This window comes from Rutidosis leptorrhynchoides, chromosome 5, assembly GCF_046630445.1.
Source record: "Rutidosis leptorrhynchoides isolate AG116_Rl617_1_P2 chromosome 5, CSIRO_AGI_Rlap_v1, whole genome shotgun sequence".
Lineage (NCBI taxonomy): Eukaryota > Viridiplantae > Streptophyta > Magnoliopsida > Asterales > Asteraceae > Rutidosis > Rutidosis leptorrhynchoides.
In genome coordinates this window covers 65904989-65932941 of record NC_092337.1, presented here as the reverse complement: position 1 = coordinate 65932941, position 27953 = coordinate 65904989, and the positions used below count along the sequence as shown (strand labels likewise).

At 33.0% G+C, this 27953-nt stretch overlaps 1 protein-coding gene across 1 annotated transcript in view; it reads left to right on the top strand.

The window, feature by feature from the left end:
- The first annotated feature begins 6351 nt into the window (after positions 1 to 6351).
- Positions 6352 to 27953, top strand: part of LOC139850729 (uncharacterized acetyltransferase At3g50280-like) — a 40892-nt gene continuing 19290 nt past the window's right edge. The window contains exon 1 of the mRNA XM_071840282.1: positions 6352 to 7354. Coding sequence (XP_071696383.1) covers positions 6352 to 7354 — 1003 coding nt within the window. The remainder of the gene's footprint in view (positions 7355 to 27953) is intronic.

Below are 27953 nucleotides of genomic sequence, written 5' to 3'. Positions count from 1 at the left end.
GATGTCGGTGATTATGGAACTGGCGGAGCTTGTGATGTTGTAGGTGCTGCTGGTACTGGTGATGCTGTCGGTATTGCTGCTGCTGGTGCTGGTAGTGGTTTGATGTGAGTATAGATGATGAGAATTTGTTTTGTTTTGTATTGTGAAAGAAGATATTTAAAGTTTCTTGAATAAAAAGAGAGGTCAAGAGCTTTATAAAGGGAATGAAATGATGTAGGATGCACTTGCTAATGAAGTTTTGCTTTTCATGATAGTAAATTTTTTATTTTTTTTACTAAATAATTCACCATGCAAGATACGGATTAAAGGTCGGATAGCCTCAATAATATTAGTAATATTATACTCGTTGCGACATATCCTGGAAAGGAGAGAGAAAATGGTGTTACGAACGGGTTCGCCGGTAAGTGCCTCATGTTCTTCACTAAAAGGGCAATGTGGTGGATGGAAGGGATCACCTTCTTCTTGTCTCAAATGATTAAGTAGACTACAAACCCATTCCCAATTCATCCAAAATAGATGATGGCTAATTTGTTGATCCATTCCGGTCACACTGCTTTAGATCTCGAGTGAAATCCATATCGGAATTTGAGGGACTTGAACTAGTGGAGTGTTCCATTTCGTACGATTGAATAAAGGATTTTTCGATATGACATGATTTCTGGCTATCGGATGGTATTCTAATTACATAGAATATCTATATATATAGAGCAAAAGATTTCATAGATTATGGAGGAATTTACGGAATATGTTAGGCAAAGTTTACAGTAACAGATACGCTAAGATATGAATTAGCAGATACGCTAAGATATGAATTTCATCTATACACTATTCATGTAATCAATGCAGTAAGATGTGTCTAGACTAAGAATGATAAGCAGGTAATTTTCTAAGGGTGATAAGCAGATGATTTTCGACTAGAAATGATAAGCAAAACTTTTGACATGCAGTTAAGGTCGAAGTCCAGACTCACTAATGCATCTTAATAACTATCCGTTAGACACACTAATGCAAGACATGGTTCGCTAAGACCACTGCTCTGATACCAACTGAAATGACCCGTTCATATCACTATAAACGCAGTACGTTATTCATTGGTCCCATAGCAAGGTATTTGACCTCTATATGATACATTTTATAAATTATTACATTCGTTTCATAAAAAGCACACCATTATTATACATAATGCATGTTTTAAACAAGTGGGCGATTATTTAAGAAATAATCCCCATAATACATCGGTTTCCAAATACTACACACGTGACATAAAAGTTGAATATAATACATGATGAAGGTTTTATTGAATGTATCACTTCATTTAAACAAAAACATGAGACTCCATGCACAGCTTGCTCAGATAATGCAACAGCGGAAGACTTTCTTAAGGACATGAGAATAAACATGCTTAAACAGTCAACACAAAGGTTGGTGAGATATATAGGTTTAGCATCGATATAAATATAGACCACAAGATTTCATAGTTATAAATATATGTACACTCGCAAGTGTATAAAAGTATTCTATAAGTTGTTGAGCGCTTCAGTAACCATACTTAACCATTAATGTGGCATATTCCCTTTATTATGAAATCTCCCTACACTGTACCAAGTGTAGTAAAAACGAAGTACTATGCAACCGTTTACGATACTAGAGCGACTAGCCCGGTTGGGGTTGTCAAACTCGATAGATCTATCAATAGGATTCGCGCTTACATGTTCTTACAACATGTAAATATTAGTTACCAAGCTATTAGGGAAGATATGCAATGTGGTATAACTCAACGTAGAATATATTTTAAGTACTTGTGTCCATGACGTAAAACATAAAATGCATGTATTCTCATCATAAAATATTTTTAGAGTTTAAAAATGGGACTATATACTCACAGTAGTAAAAATATATTAATAATAAGTTTTCAACTTATTAAAAATATGACCGTCGTCCTTGGATTCACGAACCTATAATAATAATAACGATTCAGATAATAATACGACATATGAATAAAATAAAGCAAGTTCATAGAATACTTATATAATAATTTTTAACATTTTATGTTAGTAGTCCATTGTTAGTAGTCCTTTGTTAGTAGTCCAAAATAGTCCGAAAAGTCCAACAGTCCAATAATCGGTATATATATATAATCTTAGAATTACCCCACGACGTATTGTATACGTATTGTCTTTGCATCAACCCAGAGACGTATTGTATACGTATTGCCTTAGAATTAACTAAGACATATTGTGTACGTATTGTCTTAGGATTTATCAAAACGTATTGTATACATATTGTGTTAGGACGTACCAAGAATATTATTATACATATATACAATCACATAATTAACCAAGATTATAATATTTTGTTATACTACTGATAACATGTCTAAATATATATATAGGATATAGGAAAAGTTAACAAGGATACGGTTAATATAGTTTTATAATATAAATTTCGTCCATACAACGTTAATTTTAGCAGATTTTGTTTTGCTCGCCAAATATTTATTACAACTCCGTTTAAAGTGAATCAAATTGCTATGGATTTCTTAAGAAGTAAATTTTACAAAACCAATTCGAAAAGTTCATCCCAAGTAGTAATATTTAGAGCTTTACCCTCTTTTTGTGTCGGTGGACAGATTTGAAAAAATCCCGGCATCCACCCAATATATGATTTTTGATAAAATACTTTCACTTTGTCTAAAATCATGAAAAAAATACTGGAAGTCTTATTTATATATATTAACATATTTCCAAAGTCTTAGCCTCGAAATCAAAGTCTAAGATAGGTTTTTAATTCTCAACCCAAAACAGCCCGCTTTTTACCGAATGGAGATTAAAGGATATATGTTAAGTTTCAAGGTGTTCTTCATATGTACAAGTTATAATTTCTTATATTAACTTAATATAACATCATAATACATATAAATAAGTGTTATTAGAGTTATGTTAGAAAGATTAGATTAGTTTTTCAAACAAGCTTGGTGTTCACCAAAACAAGTTCTACTTTTTACAAGTTTTATAAGTATAATAAGATAGCAACTATACAAGGAATTGAACAAGGATTTTTAGAAGTATTTTAACTTGATTATGAAGAGGAAAGTTTCTGAGATTAAAGTATGATATGAGAGCATTCAAGTGTGTATTTTTAGTTTAAGAAAATGTGGAGTAAAAATGAGTTAAAATGGTCCTTATTTTTAAGCTTATAATTTTGGCTTTTAGTGAAAATATCTAAGATAAGTTAAATTGTATTAAGTCATGCATGACATATTAAATTGATTAGGTCATGGATGACATATTACACAAATAATTGCAGATTTCTATTGGTATATACCAATAGTAAATACTTCTAGAAGCTGTGTATAATACGGGTAAAAATACCGTATGAATGCGAGTAGAATTCTTGAGGAAATTGAACGGAAATACGAGTATAGCTATCCTTTATATGTATTGGTATATTATAAAGTGTATTCAATACTTGTAAGGATGTATTTACACTCGTAATACATTATATGTAAATACATTTTAACATAAGTTAATTACGTCATTTAAATAGTAACATATATATTGTTTGAAAAATCTTTAAATTAGTAGTATGAAAATATATATATATATATATATATATATATATATATATATATATATATATATATATATATATATATATATATATATATATATATATATATATATATATATATAATACTTTGTTAATATACTTAATGAGATATTTAATTATCATATTTTCAAGTTAAATATATATAAATCCATATATATACACAATAATTAAACAATTAAACAATTAGACAATTAAATCAAGTTATGACGTTCGTGAATCGTCGGAATAAAAGGGTGACCAAAAGTTTGTGTAAAACTCTTTCTGGAGGTTTAAGATTTATTAAAATTCATTGGTTATCAATTCGAAATTATATAAAGATTAAGTTTAAATTTGGTCAGAAATTTTCGGGTCGTCACAAGTTAGCAGATCGAGAAGAACTCTCGGGTATGTCTATATACTCATGAGATAATCTATTAAAATTGATCTATGATTTACAATAGGTTATTGTGGTGGTTCGCAGCAGTAACGAAGCAGGGGTTGGATCGATAGGTTTTATTGTCAGTGATTTCGGATGTTCTGGCGCAGCAGTGATAGGAAATACATAGCGGGCTCGTTAATTGTTAGATCACTTTGATATTTATAGCTTTTAAACATGTAAATATAAAAACGGTCAAAATTTGGTAGTGATCAGACCACTCAATTGGGAGATATGATTGCTTAGTTGTGAGAGAAAATCATTTCCAGTTCATCTTCCGTTGGGTTGACCTGAAATTTGGACTAGAGGTCTACACATATGAAGCTAAGAGAGGTAAAAATTTAATGATGATCGGACCGTTGGATATTCATATATCGATTTTCGATTTTTTTTGCAGATTTGGAATAAATTTTCCGGGTTTGATGACGCGAGTGATGAGACGATATTGTCTCGGAAACTTCGGGCGGTACGCGCTGGATTTTTAGAGACTATTAGGTTTGTTAAGGGATTTTAGTATGGTGGTTTAACTCATATTTGGGAGGTGTTATAATGAACGAGACGCATCGGTTTAAAAGTCGACAGTGGGAGTTATTAGGAAAGTTGGATACTTGCGCGGTTGAAAAGGGATGACCAAATAATTAGTCGGGTATTTCAAGATCCTTGGAATATGCATGCGGATAATCCTGTAAGTCCCAGAACTTGACCTTTCTAGAATTGTTGAGGGTGTCAGGACCACAATGTGAGTTTTGTAACCGACGAAAGTTATCGAGCTAGTGGGAGTTAGATGACTAGTGGAGTTGTTGAGATGGTTATACGACGTTGTTCACCAATGTTTTCAAGATTAGTGCATTGGATAACACTAGAGCTTTGAATACTTATTTTACTCTTCAATGGAAAAGTAATTTGCGATTGACTGGTTGTATAAACTAAGTTTATTCTCAAGTAGCAGCGATTTTAAATCTTACTCGTACAGTGTGAGCGTGCTTAGGTAATAAGATGGGGTTTGTGAAATTCATAGCTATGTGGAGGTCAGTGTACCATCGTGAAACCGGGAAATTGGAAAATGTGGTAGATTTTGAGATGATAACCGTGTTCTCACTGGGTATCTTGATGAAGAGTCTACGAAGGCCTCTGTTGGAGGTTTCTGATTGTTGTGAAGGAATATCAAAGATAGATGGGGTAAACTGTATGGATGATCGTTGACATGTTAGTGACATGGTTGGATGTGTCTAGAGTGATGAGTGAAGCATTGTTGCTTCCTGTTAAATCTTGTAATTGAAGTTTCACATACTTCAATGGGTCTTGTAGCGTAAGAAGGTATCTTCTGGTTTAAGATGTTGGTGGCGAAGAAACCGAGATGACCCATGCTAGTAACTAAGAGATTGAATCATCGGCCAACATTGTTTTTTTGTCGAAATACTTCATTCCATTGTAGCATAGCGATGGAAGTGCATCGTGATTCGGGTGTCTCATCCGGCGGTATCAAAAGGAGTTGTTAATCAGATAATTCGGGGTTATTATGGATTGTATAAACATAATTAACAGTTGAGATGGATTTTTGATTGAAGATCGGTATGGGTTGTTTAAAGTCTTCTTAGAGTGAAAGATTGTTGGAGTGCGAAGTCAAGTTAAACAAGAAGAAGAATCCGAAACTGGTCAAGGCTCGCAACCTCGAGGGGTGCAACTATAGTCGCAAAGATGCAGCTAGTGAATTGGAGTTATGACGTGACAAGCCTCGCGATTGTGATGATAGAGACTACGATTGTTAAAAAGTGCTAGACGCATGAAGTTGGAATGCAACTAGGATTCCTTTTGTGATTCTAATTTGTTTTCCACTAATATGTAACCCCATGAAACCTATAATTGTGTGCACGAAATTAATAGTAAAAAATCTCTGGTTTGCGCTCATGTACTAAGTTTGTGTTTGAAGTTGGAATATAACCACGTTAAATTCTTTTGTCGTTATTGTTTACTTTTATCATTTTTATGATTTACCTAATTCTTTTATCGTTTGTGGGTTAGTAATTGGTTTAAATCACTTATTTTGTTGATACATGAATGATGAATCCTAGCATCTGCATCACTAATAGCACCATCGAATGATAAAATATTCGGACGGCCCTAGCCATACGTCTAAACGAATATGACTTCCCCAATTTTAAGATGTATATATATCGTACTCCATAGTACTCCATACATTATTAGGAGTATTTTATTCTTGTAACGTTGAACATATTAGACTTAACAAGTCATATATGATTGCGATGTTGAGCAACTAAAGCCATACAGTTCTTTAGTCAAATTATAACTTCCTAAATTCTTCTCCGATGACTTCGCCGTCGGTAAACCTTATATCAGAATGCTTAGTGAAACCATTACACGATCTTTCACCAGATGCAAACAAACCAATAATCTACTTCGCACCCTTTGAGCTCGCTTACCTCAACATCAACTACAGCCAGAAAGGTCTTCTTTTCTCTAAACCATCACCATCCGAAAATCTACATTTTTCGATAACCGATTTCTTGGACAAACTTCAGCACACCCTATCCGCGACCCTCACTCATTTTTATCCACTCGCAGCCCGTTTAGCCACTCTAAAACAACAAATTCCACCATCTTCTGTCATCTACATAGACCCCGAAAATAGCCCCGGGGTCAAGTTTGTATACACCATAGCAGACGCTAATTTATCCGATGTACTTAACCCTGCGGAAGTACCTTTACTTGTTCATTCGTTTTTCGATCTTAATGACGCTATAAACCACGATGGTCATACGTTACCTTTGTTGTCAATTCAGGTAACTGAGCTGACCGATGGAATATTCATCGGTGGCTTAGTTAACCATTTGGTAGCAGACGGTACGTCTTTTTGGCATTTCATGGCTACTTGGAGTGAAATATTTAGATCTAAAGATCAAGATGGTTGTTTTATATCGCGTCCTCCGGTAAACAAACAAAGGGTCCATGAAGGATCCTACCCGATTACAAGTATTTCGTATACAAATGATGATCAGTTCATCGAACGTTCCAAACATTGTTCACAAGTTAAAGAAAGATTCTTTAATTTTTCATCGGGTTCGGTTTCAAGACTGAAAGAAAAAGCAAATATTGAATCCAATATGAATGAAATTTCAAGTTTACAAGCGGTGTCCGCACTTATATGGAGGTGTGTTACACATGTGAGACGACAAGGAGGAAACAATGAAACCGTGTGTAGACTTGTTGTTAATAACAGATGTAAAATGGACCCACCTTTACCCGATGACTATTTTGGTAATCTAATTGGTACGGTGATGGAAAAAGTGACTGTGGAGGATCTGCTGACTCATGATCTGTTGGAGATATGGAGAACTTTGAACAATTAGAGGGAAGATTCCAGGAAACTCACACGAAGCTTCCACGAAGTTGTGAGGAAATTCACATGTAGCTTCCACGAAGCTGTCAGGAAACTCACATGTAGCTTCCATGAAGCTGTCAGGAAACTCACATGAAGCTTCAAGGAATTGTTTTTAGCTTACTCCTTAAATCATTCTATAAATAGACTCTCTTGTAACTCATTGTAAATATACCACAAATATTCAGTAAATACATTCTCTAGTTGATCTGTGGACTAAAGCAATCACAAGGATTGCATATAACCATGTTATCTCTTGTGTCGATTTACATTTCTTGCATTTGTAATCTTTCAATCATTAAGTGGGTTAGTAATCTTGTAGAATTACTACCGGTGAGTGATCTTGTTGAATCACTTGCGTTGTTTTGGGTCCTAATATCCTTACAACTGGTATCAGAGCAAAAGGTTTTGTTAAGGAAACGATGGCGGAAGACGGGAAGTTTAGAATCGACCGATTCGATGGGAGAGACTTTGGCTTTTGGAAGATGCAAATTGAAGATTACTTGTATCAAAAGAAGCTACACCAACCCTTGTTAGAGACCAAGCCTGAAAGCATAAACGATGCTGATTGGACGCTTTTGGATTGTCAAGCTTTGGACGCTATTCGTCTTTCACTTGCTAAGAACGTTGCATACAACGTTGTGAATGAGAAGACGACGTTTGCTTGCTTGAAAGCACTCTCTAACATGTATGAGAAATCTACCGCTTCTAATAAGGTATTTCTCATGCGTCAATTGTTCAATACAAAGATGAAGGAAGGTACGAGTGCAACGGATCATATCAATGAATTTAATAATATCTTTTCAAGGCTTGAATCGGTATAGATTAAGTTTGATGATGAACTAAAAGCACTAATCTTGCTTTCATCATTACCGGAAAGTTGGTCGGGTACGGTTACCGCAGTTAGTAGCTCTACAAGAACTACTAAGCTATCGTTTGAAGGAATAAAGGATTTGATTCGTGGTGAAGATACTCGTAGGAGAAACTCGGGGGAATCGACATCCGGTTCTTTGTTAAGTACCGACAACCGTGGTAGGAAATTTGATCGTGGTGAGAAGAAGGGTAGAAAGAAGTCTAAGAAGAGGTATCCATCGAAAGATAGAAGTGAAGCTGTTTGTTGGGGTTGCAATCAAAAAGGACACTTTCAAAGGAATTGTATAAATGGTCTGGCGAAAGGTGTAAACTTGACCGCGGAAGAAAGTGATGATGCACTTTTATGTAGTGTTGAAAATTCTATTGAGTCTTGGATTTTGGATTCGGGAGCTTCGTTTCATGCTACTCATGTCAAAAGCATGATGAAGAATTTCTGTTCATATCAAGGCAAGGTTAGATTGGCGGACGATAAACAACTCAATATAGAGGGCATTGGAGATGTTGCATTGAAGACTACTCTTGGCTCTAATTGGACCTTGAAAAACGTAAGGTACATTCCTAAATTAAAAAGAAAACTTATTTCGGTTGGTCAATTAGATGATGAAGGTAACGCGGTTACTTTTGAAAACCGCCAATGGAAGGTGGTTAAGGGTAGTTGTGTAGTGGCTCGTGGACATAAAAGGGGAACTCTTTATATGGTTGAAGTGTTTGATGAAGACACGGTGGTTGCTACAGTTAATGTTGAGTCCGAATCAACTCTATGGCACCGAAGACTCGGGCATATGAGTGAGAAGGGTATGAAGATGCTTGTTTCGAGTGGGAGAATTCCGGATTTGAAAAAGGTAGAACTTGGGTTTTGCGAACCATGTGTATATGGGAAGCAAAAGAAGGTGACTTTTGGAAAATCAGGGAATGCACCTAAGTTGGAGAAATTGGAGCTCGTTCATACGGATGTGTTTGGTCCAACCAATGTAGAATCACATGGAGGTTCTCGCTATTATGTCACCTTCATTGACGACTCCACTCGAAAGGTATGGGTTTATTTTCTTAAAGCTAAATCTGATGTATTTAATACATTTGTGAAGTGGAAAGCTATGGTAGAAAATGAGACTAATTTGAAAGTCAAGTGCTTGAAGTCGGATAATGGAGGGGAATATGGTAGTCTTGAGTTTAAAGACCATTGTGCAAAGCTCGGTATTAGAATGTTTAAAACGGTACCGGAGACACCGCAACACAATGGGGGTCGCTGAACGTATGAATCGTACGTTAAATGAAAGGGCTAAGAGTATGAGACTACATGCCGGTTTGCCTAAGATGTTTTGGGCAGATACGGTTAACACGGTGGCTTATTTGATAAATAGGGGACCCTCAACACCGTTGGGTTTCCGAATTCCTGAGGAAGAATGGTAAGGTAAGAAGGTGAGTTATAATCACCTTAGGATCTTTGGGTGTAATGCTTATGTGAAGACCAAAGATGCGGATAGAGACAAGCTTGAAGCTAAGTCAAAGAAGTGTACTTTCATAGGTTACGGGTCGGATGAAATGGGTTATCGTTGTTGGGATAACGAGGCTAGAAAAGTGAATCGTTCTCGTGATGTTACCTTTGATGAAGATTCGGTTTATGGCAAACCGAAAACGGGGAGTCCTAAACCGGGTCATGTTACTTTTGACGATATTTCTATTGATGATCTTGCAGGTTCTAGTGGGAGTACGGGTAACAATGAATTGCCAATTAACAGTGAGGCGTCAGAAAATCCTAATGATGAAAATGATTCGGATAGCGGTGATGATTCCAAACATAGTGCGAATTCTAGTGATGAGGAGGACACAAATGAAACCGATCCAACCATTTCGGTTGTTTCTACACTAAGATGCTCGACTAGAGTGCCCAAACCTAATCCTAGGTATTCTCCATCAGCAAACTACTTGCTCTATACCGAGAATGGTGAACCCGAAAGTTACTTTAAGGCAAGGAAGACAAAAGAATCCATACAATGGGAGCTTGCCATGAAAGAAGAGATGGGGTCACTTGAGAAGAATAAAACTTGGTCACTAGTGAAGTTACCTCATGATAAAAGGGCGTTGCAAAGTAAATGGGTGTATCGAATCAAGAATGAGTTGGATGGCAAGAAAAGGTACAAGGCTCGTTTGGTGGTTAAAGGCTTTCAACAAAAGAAAGGAGTTGACTACCAAGAGATATTTTCACCGGTGGTGAAGATGACTACTATTCGTTTGGTACTTTCTATGGTTGCATCTGAGGACTTACATCTAGAGTAACTAGATGTGAAGACCGCATTCTTACATGGTAACCTTGATGAAAAGATCTATATGAGGCAACCCGAGGGCTTTGAGTTAAAGGGTAAAGAGAAGTGGGTTTGTAAGCTAAAGAAAAGTTTGTATGGATTGAAGCAAGTACCTCGACAATGGTACTTGAAGTTTGACGAGTTTATGAAGAAGATTGGTTTCTTAAGATGTGAAGTAGATCACTGTTGCTACTTGAAGAAATTCAAGTCTTCTTACATAATCTTATTGTTGTATGTTGATGACATGTTACTTGCAGGTTCCAACATGTTCGAGATTAACAAGTTAAAGGGATTACTTTCCCATGAGTTCGAGATGAAAGATCTTGGTGGTGCTAGGCAAATACTTGGCATGAGTATTGTGTATGATCGTGTGAAAGGTACTCTATACTTGTCTCAATCCAAATATATTGAGAAAGTAGTAGAGAGGTTTAATATGGAGAATTCAAAGGCTCGTTCTATGCCTTTGGGTAGCACGATTAAGTTATCAAAAAGTCAATCACCAAAGACGGTAAAAGATAAAACGGATATGGAAAAGGTTCCATATGCATCGGCCGTGGGTAGTATTATGTATGCCATGGTTTGTACAAGACCTGATGTAACGACCCTGGAATTTCCAACATTTATTTATTAATAATTATTATTATTAATACGTGTGATAAAACGAATGTATGTTATTACATTTACATGTTGCCATGATTGCCCGAACTTGACTTTAATTGCCCGAAACGTCTTTGTGACACCCGAAACTTACACAAATAATATTTTTAAGTATTATTTACATTCATGATTAATTTTATTAATCATTTTAATTAACTATGGTGATTAGTTAGTTACTTGGGCTTTAATTGGATTTAATTGTTAATTAATGGAACTTGGGCTTGTTTAAAGTAAATGGACTCATGATATTGGGCTTCCAAGCCCACCCTACCTTTTAAATGGACTTAGTTAGCCCACTCTTTCATGTGTAAGTACCAAATTAAATGTGAACTAGTAGTTAGAATACTTGGAATCTTGTTTGCACACAATCCCCATGAAATCAACTCCATTAACCACCTTTTATGAGCTTTACATACATGAGACTAGTGGATTTTGGCCTCTTCCCTCCCCCACACTTTGGCCGTCGGTTTTGAACATCAAGGAGGAGTTCAAATTATTTTTTTTACTTACTTCATTCACTAGTATTCATCATTCATTTTCACACACATTCTTATTTACATTTTCCTTTTAACTTTTTCCTCTCAACTTTCTCTTCATTCTTGTAAGTTACAAGCTTTCTTTCTCCTTCCTTTTCCTCCTAGAAACCGAATACATACATGCAAATCATCATCATCATTTGTTGTTTGCTACTTGTTCTTGATTATTATTTAGTTACATGTATTTGTAGTTACTTTACTTACTAGTTTCCAAGAACCAAACTTTCTAGTTTGATTCTTCATTTTATCTTGTTATAACAAGAACAACAAGAATATAAACTTACTAGTTTATGATTCTACTTTTAATGTTTCAAAAAAATTTAGAGTTCATGTGTTGCAAATCATACTTGTGAATCATGTTTGTAAACTTTAAAGTTTACATTCTTAAAGATCAAATTTTGGTTTGAATCTTTAAAGTATGAAACCCATGAACTTATTTACTTGTTTATTTAGTTTTACTTGCACTCTAATTTTATGATTTTGGTTGTTGTTGGTCAAGTACTACAAGTTATTCTTGATCTCATATCTCTTGGAACTAAAGGTTAACTTTGAAAGTTCAAGAACAAACAAATAATTTTTCTTTAAATATAACTTTGTACACTTATGTTAGATCTAGACTTTTGAGTCTTGGATCTTTAAGATCAAACTAAGAACTATGTTCTACAACTTAAGATCTTGATTTCATAAGTTCACTTTCAAGTTTGTAACTTATTATTAGTCTTAAAGTTCATGTATGTGTTAGATCTAAGACTTTGATGTAACTTTGGTTCATCAAAACACTTGCAACACTTAAGTGAGTTGTGCTTCATGTCTTAGACTTACACTTGGGTTATGATGGTCAAACCATGGTAAAGATGATGTAAACACATCAATGAGTTGTACACTTGAATCTATATGCATCAAGGACGAGAACCATGATGAACATCAAGCACCAAAACCCACCGGAACCCATTTATCTTTCTGTTTCTGTTTACAGCCTAATGTTTTGCTGTTTCTGTAACAAACCAGTAAACCTGGGCTGCTGTAACCTTGATTTTCAAATATATATTTACGAGTAGATAACTTTTCATATAGGACTCGACTTAATCCGAGTTACGGTTTAGGATTTATGGCCCTCCGATCGTCACTATGTCCTTTAACGTTGTGCAGAAATTTCTGACCTACTCGTACTTAGACCGTCACCACGGTCAAATGAAGACGAGTTTGCTTCTGTAAATTTTACCACACTTAAAGGACTCATATACGGAGCCACAGCCACTGGTCTCACCTTATTTCAGTAAGGGTAGAGGCCGTGGTGACTGACCAAACTCAGCCTTTGTTTTAAACTACTTTCGTAAACGAAACTTACTTTACGCCTTTTGTTTGATGATGAATGATGATGACCCTTAAGACCTTATTTACATACTTTTAAACCTATTCGGACGATTTACTGACTTAGTACTATTTGACTTAGGTTGAGGACTTTCGGACCGATTACTTGAACACTTTTCCCGACTCGACTTTACGACTACATTATCATTGTGAGTTATAGCATTCCCTTTTTACTTTAACTTATTTTGGGAACTGAGAATACATGCGGATTTTATGTTCTACATACTAGGCACGTGTACTTAAACTTATATATGTGTAGGTTATACAACAGCATAAACATTCCCTTTAGCTCGGTAACGTTTAATCATTGGTTTTTGAACCGTGAACGCGAATCTTAGATATGGATCCATAGGGTTTGACATCCCCACTCGGGCTTGTCGCGCTAGCACTCAACGAGTGTTTAATACTTCGTAAACATACGCACTTGCCAAGTGTACTTTCAGGGGGTATAAACGTTAAGTTAGTTACCAAGTGCCCACGGTTAACATATACTTTATCATACTGTTTTGAAACGCTCTTTGTAGCACTGAAATCTCGTGGCCTACCTTACTTACTGTTATACTTAAACTATAGCTCACCAACCTTTGTGTTGACGTTTTTAAGCATGTTTTTTTCAGGTGCTTGAGGTTAGCTTCCGCTGTGTACTAGTCGTGCTGTAGACACCCGCTGCTTAGAGTTGTCATCGCATGAACTACTTTACCTTGCATTCAAACTTTAGTACTTTTGAACTATGACTTGTAACGACCATTGTGGTCACATACACTTACTTAGTGAAGCATGCTTTTGGATTGTAAAACATTCGATGTTGGTTTAGACATCACTTTATTTATGAATGCAAACTCTTTTTGAAATCGCATATAGTACTTAACCTTGTAATAATCATGTTGTTGATGATTCGTACACGATCGTTTTGTATGGGACATCACATTTGGTATCAGAACATTGGTTGTAGGGAATTAGGTTGCATTAGTGAGTCTAAGACCGACCCGAGTAGGATTCACTAATAGGACTAATCTACAACTTGCTAGTTTACGTGTTTTCGCTGAACTTACTTGTGACGACCCGGAAATTTCTGACCAAATTTAAACTTTAATCTTTATATTATTCCGACACGATAAGCAAAGTTTGTTAAGTTAAATCTCAAGAATTTTAAACTGTGTTCATACATTCATTATAACCTCGACCAAATTCCGACGATTCACGAACCGTTATATATAAATTGATATGTATATGTATATATATATATTATAACTTGAGAATATTAATAAAGTATTAAACGTATAATACTTTACACGAACATATTTGTTTCAATATGATTTTCGACGAAAAAAAATATTAAATGATTGAATTATCAGAAACATTGAATTATGATTACAAGTCTCTGTTGAGAGGTCCACTATGATTTGAGAAAATCTATTCCTCTTAACGATATTCAGAATAATTTGTAAAGCTATTTATAAATAAAAACAAAAAGTATCATTTACGAAAGTTAGACAAAAGTTAGTGGAGAATTGGTTTCCATAATATTCTATTAATTTAGTTTCAAAAGTACAAAAAACGTTTTCAGTTTAAAAAGAACTTTATTATTAAAACATATATATCTTTTATAAATATCTAGAACCACTTTTGACAACTCATTACTTAACCAGTATGATAAAGATAAAGATATTTATATTTTATTTTATTAAATATATATAACGATTTAAATTAATATTATATATATTTATACGCGTATTATACATACATAGTTTTTTATACTTTTACTATACTTTAACTTTACCTTTACTTTACTTTTACTTTACTTTAACTTTAATAATTCATACTTTAATAATTCATACTTTAATAATTCACTTTAATAATTCATACTTTAATAATTCACTTTAATAATTCATACTTTAATAATTCACTTTAATAATTCATACTTTAATAATTCACTTTAATAATTCAAAAATCTGTTATAAATAGAATTCAATAGGTTTCATTATTTCATAGAAACTTGAAAATATATTTCTCTAAACTCTCTCAATCGAATTACATATATATATTTTCTTTGTATTATTTCAAGATATTATTAGTATACATAAAATATTACGACGGAGTGCTGTCCGAGTGATTTCAAAATAGTTTTTTTTTAATGAGTCGAAGCTAAGGAAATTATGGGTTATAGCTATGGAGGTGATGGGTATGGTTCATGGGTATGCTCGTGAGGTCAATCTAGAGTTTATCATCTCCGTTGCGTCTACGTACTTTCCTGTAATATTGAATCTCAATATTGATACGTGAGCACTCATAACTTCACTTTTATATATCAATAGTGTATCCCTGACTAGTGCTCGAGTATATAGGATTATGCATGCTTGTACATTCGATATTGTCCTTAGATAGGTTTGTTGAATCCTGAATTAGATACATATGCTACTGAGATAGGGTATATGATATGCATATCATTGGAAAGCTAGTGAAAAATTAAGAACTTTTCATTTAGATATCGAATGGTTTCGATGAACGGATTAGAAGTTATAGTCAACTGAATTTTAGTATTATTGTTAAAATGATTATTATTACTATCGTCGTTATTATTTTAATAGAAATATCATTGTTATTATAAAATATCATTATTACTATTATATTAGTATTATCATTTTATCATAATACCATTTTTAGTAAATATAAATATTGTTATTTTTTTATAGAATAATAATAATTATTATTACAAAATAATACAACTTTTACTTATTATTATTATGATCAATATTATTTTATCAAATAAATAGGGGATATAAAGATATTTTTCACCACGCGTAATATAATTACATTAATAATACTTACCACTATAGTTTTACGATATTAAGTGAACTTTATAAATTTTACTACTTAAGATATATAAAAGTATATTCTATCATATATAAACGTTAATATAAATTTTTATTAATAAATGACTTTTATTATTATAAAATCTAATAAATATATTTAAATATATAAAACGACTATAGTTAAGTTATATAATAAACACGTATAAATTTTAGAAGTCATTTTGGGTCAAGTTGACTTTTGTTGACTTTTGCATATTAGTCTCGAGCATTAGGATTGTGGTACACTATGACTTGACCAAAAATTGTTAGACAAATATTGACCAACATATAAATATATATAATTAATATAGGTTCGTGAATCCGAGGCCAACCTTGCACTTATTAAATGACGTTATATGTATTTTTACTACGAAATACAGTATGGTGAGTTTCATTTGATCCCTTTTATATATATTTTTGGGACTGAGAATACATGCGCTGTTTTTATAAATATTTTACGAAATAGGCACAAGTACTAAAACTAATTCTACGTGGGTTTAAACCAGAAATATACCCTTAGCTTGGTAACATTAAACTACTTGTCTATGTACGGTAGGCGCGAATCCTAAAGATAGATCTATTGGGCCTAACAAACCCCATCCTGACTATGGGATGCTTTAGTACTTCGAGGTTATTTTAAACACACCTGATCTGGTGTACTTCAGAGGGTAAAACATGAACGTTAAGGCTTGTTACCGGGTGCCTACAACTTATAGAATACTTTTATACACTTGCGAGTGTACATATATTTATAAACGGAAATCTTGTGGTCTATTAATATATTGAAATGATTGTTATGATAAACCTATGAACTCACCAACCTTTTGGTTGACACTTTAAAGCATGTTTATTCTCAGGTATTAAAGAAATCTTTCGCTGTGCATTAGCTCATTTTAAGGATATTACTTGGAGTCATTCATGGCATACTTTGAAAGACGTTGCATTCGAGTCATTGAGTTCATCAAGATTAATATTAAGTCAATTATAGTTGGATGTAATATGAAATGGTATGCATGCCGTCAATTTTTGATGTAAAGAAAGTTTGTCTTTTAAAAACGAATGCAATGTTTGTAAAACGTATCATATAGAGGTCAAATACCTCGCGATGTAATCAACTATTGTGAATCGTTTATAATGTATATGAACGGGTCCTTTCAGTTGGTATCAGAGCGGTGGTCTTAGCGAACCAGGTCTGCATTAGTGTGTCTAACTGATAGTCGTTAGGATGCATTAGTGAGTCTGGACTTCGACCGTGTCTGCATGTCAAAAGTTTTGCTCATCATTTTTGTCGGAAATTATCTGCTTATCATTCTTAGTCTAGACACATCTTATTGCATTGATTACATGAATAGTGTATAGACAAAATTTATATCTTAGCGTATCTGCTAATTCATATCTTAGCGTATCTGTTACTGTAAACTTTGCCTGACATATTCCGTAAATTCCTCCGTAATCTACGAAATCTTTTGCTCTATATAATTAGAATACCACCTGATAGCCGGAAAATCATTTCATATCGAAAAATTCTTTATTCAATCGTACGAAATGGAATTCGTCATTAGTTCAAGTCCCTCGGATTCCGAAATGGAATCCCACTCAAGTTCCGAAAGCAGTGTGACCGGAATGGATCAACCAATTAGTCATCATCTATTCTGGATGAATTGGGGATGGGTTCGTAGCCTCCTTAATCATTGGAGACAAGAAGAAGGTGATCCCTTCCATCCACCACATTGCCCTCTTGGCGAAGAACCTGAAGCACTTACCGGCGAACCTATTCGAAACACCATTTTCTCTCTCATTTCCAGAGTATCTCGTCATGATTATATACTACACCAAATTCTAGATCTTATTTATCCGCACGTCCGAACCGACAATCACCCCGGTGTAATAGAAGAAGTCAACGAGTTTCGCGCTCGGGTAGTGGCTTTGGAGAATATGGTGCAAAGGTTACAAACACCAGCAGCAGCACCAACAACATAACCAGTACCACCATCAACAACATCAACAGTACCATTACCACCACCAACAACAACCGCATCGCAAACCTCAACTTCACAATCTGTCCCATGAGCATCGACGTCATACGCCCTGTAGATACTAAGGAATACCACAACGATAAAGTATTGATTCATAACTTCATTGGGAAAACATTCTATGACGATTATGTAATTTCTAAAGTTTAGAAATTATCTATCCTAGCCTTAACCATAAATTAAGTGAGTTTAATTTAATATTAACTCATTAAATCAATATTACATCTGAAAAAGTATACACATATATTTCCATAAAGACTGTAATAAAATTCTTTTGTACAAAATATTAATTGTGACAATTTTTTTTTAACGGGTAGGTAATACCCGAGAGATATATAAATTCACAATTAATATATTACATTCTTCGAATCTGATTCAGCAAATCATCCATTATACTCCCTACTTTCACAACAATATACATTCTTTTATAGAAATCAAAATAACCATACTCATTCAAATTCAATTACATATTCTGATTTTGAAATCGCAAAATTTAATTCGAGATATAGCCAAAAATCATCACTCTTAAATCCTTACATCTTTCAAAGCTATACTTTGACTTCAAAACTGTGTTAGAACATCATAGGTATATTAACGATTACAATCTGTGTCCAAACCCTTCGAAATTCCTGAAGACGCTTCAAATAATGAACAATCGAGATGATGATCTAACCACATGTTACCCACAGTATACACCTGAAAAACTCTCGAAACTAAAGTCATAGTTTAACACGTATCCGTGTCAGACTCTTTGGCATTTATTAGCAAAAATGACTTTTCAATTCCTTACCAAAGTAGACAGTTGTGTCACAGCTCCACAAGTCAACTTCGACTTTTCAATTAAAATGGTCTTATTATAATCTCGATATATACGATGCCCTTTCGCCATCGTTATCGGAGAACCGTTTATGTCCCATCACATTAGCAATAAACTTACCAACAATTTCACTGATCTTTGATTTTCAGAAAAATCGATATATTCATTAGAACCCTATCATATACTCATCCGCACTTTGTAACAAGAATTGCCATACCAATTATTGAGAATCAGTAATCAGTATTTTGAAATCTTGCAGCATGTCTACATCAACAGTTATATATACATATAACGTCTACCTCCAAGACTTACATACTTCGAATGTGAAGTTTTTGAAAAACGCCTAAACTGCGAACTAGTTCTCGAAATTTTAAAAAAATGCTGATGAAGCAGCAGAAACTGTCAACGATCTTAACAGTAAAAAGTTTGATGATAAAAAATGTGTGTTGGCAAACCTCAGAAAAAGATAAGGTTTGGAACTGGAAAACGGATTGAGCAAAGTATGAAGGAGGCTGTGGACAAATCACAAAGACTAAACCTGCCTTCAAAGAATCCAAATGATTCAGTACTTGCTGAAGTCATTAACGAATACCTTGCTCCTGACTCTAAACCCTTGCGGACAATATCCTTCATCATCCTCTGCTATTAGACATTCTAAGATATCATCGTATCTTTCATTATAAATATCATCCATACTTCTGAAGATATTTTTATAATTATTCTTATCTGAAATCATTTACCTCTTCGCGCTATCTGTATTATATCATAAAAGAAACTATTTTAGTTTCTAAATTCTGAAACATTCGAGTTTAAAATAGGAATATTCTTGAAGAAGTGTTGGGAGCTGAAGAATGAGTTAGTATAATATAATGACACTTGATCAACGTGATTATATTACAGTAATTCATGCTGAGTTTCTAAATGAAACATGATGATTCACAGATCATAACGTCATCATGTGTTATGTTACACGACTCTTGTATTCTCTTTGATCTCTAAATATCAAGAAAATATTTCTTGATGATTCGGCCTTTTCCGAGGTATTCTGGTAATTTGACAAGTCAAGATCGTGTCATTACAATTTCCTTCCTAGAACATTAACAATGTTCATTCCGAAATTTATATCTGCGAATTCTGGACCATTACAAGCGGTGCTTAATCGCAAGAAGAAGAAACGGAAGGACAAAGCTCCGAACTAGAAATGGGAGTATAAATCATAGCAAATAGAAAAGAGCATTAACTGTGGATGACAATGATTATAGAAGAAGCAAGGACTTTGAAATATAAGGGAAGATATAAAACCCAACAACAACCCAGAAATCACAAACCGTATATATCAATGCATATAGCAATATAAAGACACGGGAGAACTAAAACACTATAAAACCAAGAGTATAGTAGAAGTAAATAGATTCTTCCGGTGGCAGATGAAAAAGAAGAACGACAGATATGAAAGTGAGGAGTATATCAAGAATCAGCACTGGATGGAGCATATTGACAAATACTTTAAAATATGAGTTGAGGGAGAAAGAATAGAAGGTGTAAGGAAACGAAGATGGTGGATTTATAGTGAAGTACCAGACAGAACAATCAGGACAGATCATCGCATTTAACCAAAGAGGATTCTAATTTCCTTAATTATCGAAGATCCCAAATCTTATGACGAAGATTTCCTCTAAATCTGAAAATCAACCGTGACTACGTCACTGGTTAAAACGAATCTGCATTTATTCATTTCACTCTTTTGTGATAGCTTCACTTATACTCTTTGCGTAATCAAATTGTTTTATCTATATTACTCAATGATTATAAAACTCTATTTATCAACTCATATTCATCATGAAAACATTTTTATGGTTAGCCATGACGATCTCGATCAAATTTCGGGGACGAAATTTCTTTAACGGGTAGGTACTGTGACGACCCAGAAATTTCCGACCAAATTTAAACTTTAATCTTTATATTATTCCGACACGATAAGCAAAGTTTGTTAAGTTAAATCTCAAGAATTTTAAACTGTGTTCATACATTCATTATAACCTCGACCAAATTCCGACGATTCACGAATCGTTATATATAAATTGATATGTATATGTATATATATATTATAACTTGAGAATATTAATAAAGTATTAAACGTATAATACTTTACACGAACATATTTGTTTCAATATGATTTTTGACGAAAAAAAATATTAAATGATTGAATTATCAGAAACATTGAATTATGATTACAAGTCTCTGTTGAGAGGTCCACTATGATTTGAGAAAATCTATTCCTCTTAACGATATTCAGAATAATTTGTAAAGCTATTTATAAATAAAAACAAAAAGTGTCATTTACGAAAGTTAGACAAAAGTTAGTGGAGAATTGGTTTCCATAATATTCTATTAATTTAGTTTCAAAAGTACAAAAAACGTTTTCAGTTTAAAAAGAACTTTATTATTAAAACATATATATCTTTTATAAATATCTAGAACCACTTTTGACAACTCATTACTTAACCAGTATGATAAAGATAAAGATATTTATATTTTATTTTATTAAATATATATAACGATTTAAATTAATATTATATATATTTATACGCGTATTATACATACATAGTTTTTTATACTTTTACTATACTTTAACTTTACCTTTACTTTACTTTTACTTTACTTTAATTTTAATAATTCATACTTTAATAATTCATACTTTAATAATTCACTTTAATAATTCATACTTTAATAATTCACTTTAATAATTCATACTTTAATAATTCACTTTAATAATTCATACTTTAATAATTCACTTTAATAATTCAAAAATCTGTTATAAATAGAATTCAATAGGTTTCATTATTTCATAGAAACTTGAAAATATATTTCTCTAAACTCTCTCAATCGAATTACATATATATATTTTCTTTGTATTATTTCAAGATATTATTAGTATACATAAAATATTACGACGGAGTGCTGTCCGAGTGATTTCAAAATAGTTTTTTTTTAATGAGTCGAAGCTAAGGAAATTATGGGTTATAGCTATGGAGGTGATGGGTATGGTTCATGGGTATGCTCGTGAGGTCAATCTAGTGTTTATCATCTCCGTTGCGTCTACGTACTTTCCTGCAATATTGAATCTCAATATTGATACGTGAGCACTCATAACTTCACTTTTATATATCAATAGTGTATCCCTGACTAGTGCTCGAGTATATAGGATTATGCATGCTTGTACATTCGATATTGTCCTTAGATAGGTTTGTTGAATCCTGAATTAGATACATATGCTACTGAGATAGGGTATATGATATGCATATCATTGGAAAGCTAGCGAAAAATTAAGAACTTTTCATTTAGATATCGAATGGTTTCGATGAACGGATTAGAAGTTATAGTCAACTGAATTTTAGTATTATTGTTAAAATGATTATTATTACTATCGTCGTTATTATTTTAATAGAAATATCATTGTTATTATAAAATATCATTATTACTATTATATTAGTATTATCATTTTATCATAATACCATTTTTAGTAAATATAAATATTGTTATTTTTTTATAGAATAATAATAATTATTATTACAAAATAATACAACTTTTACTTATCATTATTATGATCAATATTATTTTATCAAATAAATAGGGGATATAAAGATATTTTTCACCACGCGTAATATAATTACATTAATAATACTTACCACTATAGTTTTACGATATTAAGTGAACTTTATAAATTTTACTACTTAAGATATATAAAAGTATATTCTATCATATATAAACGTTAATATAAATTTTTATTAATAAATGACTTTTATTATTATAAAATCTAATAAATATATTTAAATATATAAAACGACTATAGTTAAGTTATATAATAAACACGTATAAATTTTAGAAGTCATTTTGGGTCAAGTTGACTTTTGTTGACTTTTGCATATTAGTCTCGAGCATTAGGATTGTGGTACACTATGACTTGACCAAAAATTGTTAGACAAATATTGACCAACATATAAATATATATAATTAATATAGGTTCGTGAATCCGAGGCCAACCTTGCACTTATTAAATGACGTTATATGTATTTTTACTACGAAATACAGTATGGTGAGTTTCATTTGATCCCTTTTATATATATTTTTGGGACTGAGAATACATGCGCTGTTTTTATAAATGTTTTACGAAATAGGCACAAGTACTAAAACTAATTCTACGTGGGTTTAAACCAGAAATATACCCTTAGCTTGGTAACATTAAACTACTTGTCTATGTACGGTAGGCGCGAATCCTAAAGATAGATCTATTGGGCCTGACAAACCCCATCCTGACTATGGGATGCTTTAGTACTTCGAGGTTATTTTAAACACACCTGATCTGGTGTACTTCAGAGGGTAAAACATGAACGTTAAGGCTTGTTACCGGGTGCCTACAACTTATAGAATACTTTTATACACTTGCGAGTGTACATATATTTATAAACGGAAATCTTGTGGTCTATTAATATATTGAAATGATTGTTATGATAAACCTATGAACTCACCAACCTTTTGGTTGACACTTTAAAGCATGTTTATTCTCAGGTATTAAAGAAATCTTCCGCTGTGCATTAGCTCATTTTAAGGATATTGTAGTGACCCGAACTTTTCCATGTTTATATATATTAATTGAGATTGATGTTTACATGATTAAATGTTTCCAACATGTTAAGCAATCAAACTTGTTAAGACTTGATTAATTGAAATAGGTTTCATATAGACAATTGACCACCCAAGTTGACCGGTGATTCACGAACGTTAAAACTTGTAAAAAAAAAAACTATATGATGACATATATATGGTTATATATATAGTTAACATGATATTATGATAAGTAAACATATCATTAATTATATTAACAATGAACTACATATGTAAAAACAAGACTACTAACTTAATGATATTGAAACGAGACATATATGTAACGTTTATCGTTGTAACGACATTTAATGTATATATATCATATTAAGAGATATTCGTACATCATAATATCATGATAATATAATAATTTAAAATCTCTTTTGATATTATAAACATTGGGTTAACAACATTTAACAAGATCGTTAACCTAAAGGTTTCAAAACAACACTTACATGTAACGACTAACGATGACTTAACGACTCAGTTAAAATGTATATACATGTAGTGTTTTAATATGTATTTATACACTTTTGAAAGACTTCAATACACTTATCAAAATACTTCTACTTAACAAAAATGCTTACAATTACATTCTCGTTCAGTTTCATCAACAATTCTACTCGTATGCACCCGTATTCGTACTCGTACAATACACAGCTTTTAGATGTATGTACTATTGGTATATACACTCCAATGATCAGCTCTTAGCAGCCCATGTGAGTCACCTAACACATGTGGGAACCATCATTTGGCAACTAGCATGAAATATCTCATAAGATTACAAAAATATGAGTAATCATTCATGACTTATTTACATGAAAACAAAATTACATATCCATTATATCTAATCCATACACCAACGACCAAAAACACCTACAAACACTTTCATTCTTCAATTTTCTTCATCTAATTGAACTCTCTCAAGTTCTATCTTCAAGTTCTAAGTGTTCTTCATAAATTCCAAAAGTTCTAGTTTCATAAAATCAAGAATACTTTCAAGTTTGCTAGCTCACTTCCAATCTTGTAAGGTGATCATCCAACCTCAAGAAATCTTTGTTTCTTACAGTAGGTTATCATTCTAATACAAGGTAATAATCATATTCAAACTTTGGTTCAATTTCTATAACTATAACAATCTTATTTCAAGTGATGATCTTACTTGAACTTGTTTTCGTGTCATGATTTTGCTTCAAGAACTTTGAGCCATCCAAGGATCCATTGAAGCTAGATCCATTTTTCTCTTTTCCAGTAGGTTCATCCAAGGAACTTAAGGTAGTAATGATGTTCATAACATCATTCGATTCATACATATAAAGCTATCTTATTCGAAGGTTTAAACTTGTAATCACTAGAACATAGTTTAGTTAATTCTAAACTTGTTCGCAAACAAAAGTTAATCCTTCTAACTTGACTTTTAAAATCAACTAAACACATGTTCTATATCTATATGATATGCTAACTTAATGATTTAAAACCTGGAAACACGAAAAACACCGTAAAACCGGATTTACGCCGTCGTAGTAACACCGCGGGCTGTTTTGGGTTAGTTAATTAAAAACTATGATAAACTTTGATTTAAAAGTTGTTATTCTGAGAAAATGATTTTTATTATGAACATGAAACTATATCCAAAAATTATGGTTAAACTCAAAGTGGAAGTATGTTTTCTAAAATGGTCATCTAGACGTCGTTCTTTCGACTGAAATGACTACCTTTACAAAAACGACTTGTAACTTATTTTTCCGACTAGAAACCTATACTTTTTTTGTTTAGATTCATAAAATAGAGTTCAATATGAAACCATAGCAATTTGATTCACTCAAAACGGATTTAAAATGAAGAAGTTATGGGTAAAACAAGATTGGATAATTTTTCTCATTTTAGCTACGTGAAAATTGGTAACAAATCTATTCCAACCATAACTTAATCAACTTGTATTATATATTATGTAATCTTGAGATACCATAGACACGTATACAATGTTTCGACCTATCATGTCGACACATCTATATATATTTTGGAACAACCATAGACACTCTATATGTGAATGTTGGAGTTAGCTATACAGGGTTGAGGTTGATTCCAAAATATATATAGTTTGAGTTGTGATCAATACTGAGATACGTATACACTGGGTCGTGGATTGATTCAAGATAATATTTATCGATTTATTTCTGTACATCTAACTGTGGACAACTAGTTGTAGGTTACTAACGAGGACAGCTGACTTAATAAACTTAAAACATCAAAATATATTAAAAGTGTTGTAAATATATTTTGAACATACTTTGATATATATGTATATATTGTTATAGGTTCGTGAATCAACCAGTGGCCAAGTCTTACTTCCCGACGAAGTAAAAATCTGTGAAAGTGAGTTATAGTCCCACTTTTAAAATCTAATATTTTTGGGATGAGAATACATGCAGGTTTTATAAATGATTTACAAAATAGACACAAGTACGTGAAACTACATTCTATGGTTGAATTATCGAAATCGAATATGCCCCTTTTTATTAAGTCTGGTAATCTAAGAATTAGGGAACAGACACCCTAATTGACGCGAATCCTAAAGATAGATCTATTGGGCCTAACAAACCCCATCCAAAGTACCGGATGCTTTAGTACTTCGAAATTTATATCATATCCGAAGGGTGTCCCGGAATGATGGGGATATTCTTATATATGCATCTTGTTATTGTCGGTTACCAGGTGTTCACCATATGAATGATTTTTATCTCTATGTATGGGATGTGTATTGAAATATGAAATCTTGTGGTCTATTGTTACGATTTGATATATATAGGTTAAACCTATAACTCACCAACATTTTTGTTGACGTTTTAAGCATGTTTATTCTCAGGTGATTATTAAGAGCTTCCGCTGTCGCATACTTAAATAAGGACAAGATTTGGAGTCCATGCTTGTATGATATTGTGTAATAACTGCATTCAAGAAACTTATTTTGTTATAACATATTTGTATTGTAAACCATTATGTAATGGTCGTGTGTAAACAGAATATTTTAGATTATCATTATTTGATAATCTACGTAAAGCTTTTTAAACCTTTATTGATGAAATAAAGGTTATGGTTTGTTTAAAAATGAATGCAGTCTTTGAAAAACGTCTAATATAGAGGTCAAAACCTCGCAACGAAATCAATTAATATGGAACGTTTTTAATCAATAAGAACGGGACATTTCAGTTGGTATCCGAGCGTTGGTCTTAGAGAACCAGAAAATTTGCATTAGTGTGTCTTATCGAGTTTGTTAGGATGCATTAGTGAGTCTGGACTTCGACCGTGTTTTCTTTAAAAATGATTGCTTAACATTTTTGTTGGAAACTATATATTTTTAACATATGAATATTATGTGATATATTAATCTCTTAACGTGTTTGATATTATGTGATAGATGTCTACCTCTAGAACAAGTCCCATTGACTCACCTAATAATAATGAAGAGTCAAATGTAAATTGGAATGATTTGTGGACTGATTCACAAGTTCCCGAAGAGGAACCGGAAGAAGAGTCGGAACCGGAAGAAGAATCGGAACCGGAAGAAGAATCGGAACCGGATGAAGAAATAGAACCGGTTGGGGAAATAATAAAACGGTTAAGTAAAAGAAAATCCTCAACCAACCGACCAAAGTTAATTATGGTCAATGGTGTTTCCGCCAAGGAAGCAAAATATTGGGAGGATTACCAATTCTCCGATGAATCGGATTCCGACGAGAATTCCGATGATGTTATAGAAATTACCCCAACTGAATTTAAAAAGGCAAAAGAAAATAATAAGGGAAAGGGCATAAAAATAGAGAAATCTAATCCCAACCCCGATGAACTTTATATGTATCGTCAACCCCCGAAGTCCTTAAGTTGTAACAATGACCCGGGAACCTCTAAACCACCAGGTTTTTCTAAACCAATGTGGATAACGACGGCTCGTATTAGGGGAACATCATATATCCCTAGAAACTTGGCAAAACGAACCAAAACCGAAGAAGAAGAAACGAGCGAGTCGGAATAAGATAGTTGTATTCGTGTGGTGTAATATATGGAATATAGTGTTCTTATGCTTTATGATATATGTAAAAATTGCTTGTACTAATAAGTATTTTTTTTTATGAATCTAACTCTTGTCTATTTTACAGTTTAAAAACACAAAATGGATAGACAACCCAATATTTTAAGAGACCTACCCGGAGACATGATTGATGAAATCTTGTCTAGAGTCGGCCAGAATTCTTCGGCACAACTATTTAAGGCGAGATCAGTTTGTAAGACATTCGAAGAACGTTCCAAGAATGTCTTGGTTTATAAGAGACTTTCGTTTGAAAGATGGGGGATATCACATTGGGAAACCCATAAGTTACGATGTGTTTACTTTGACGCATATATTGCGGGGAACCCAAATGCTATTTT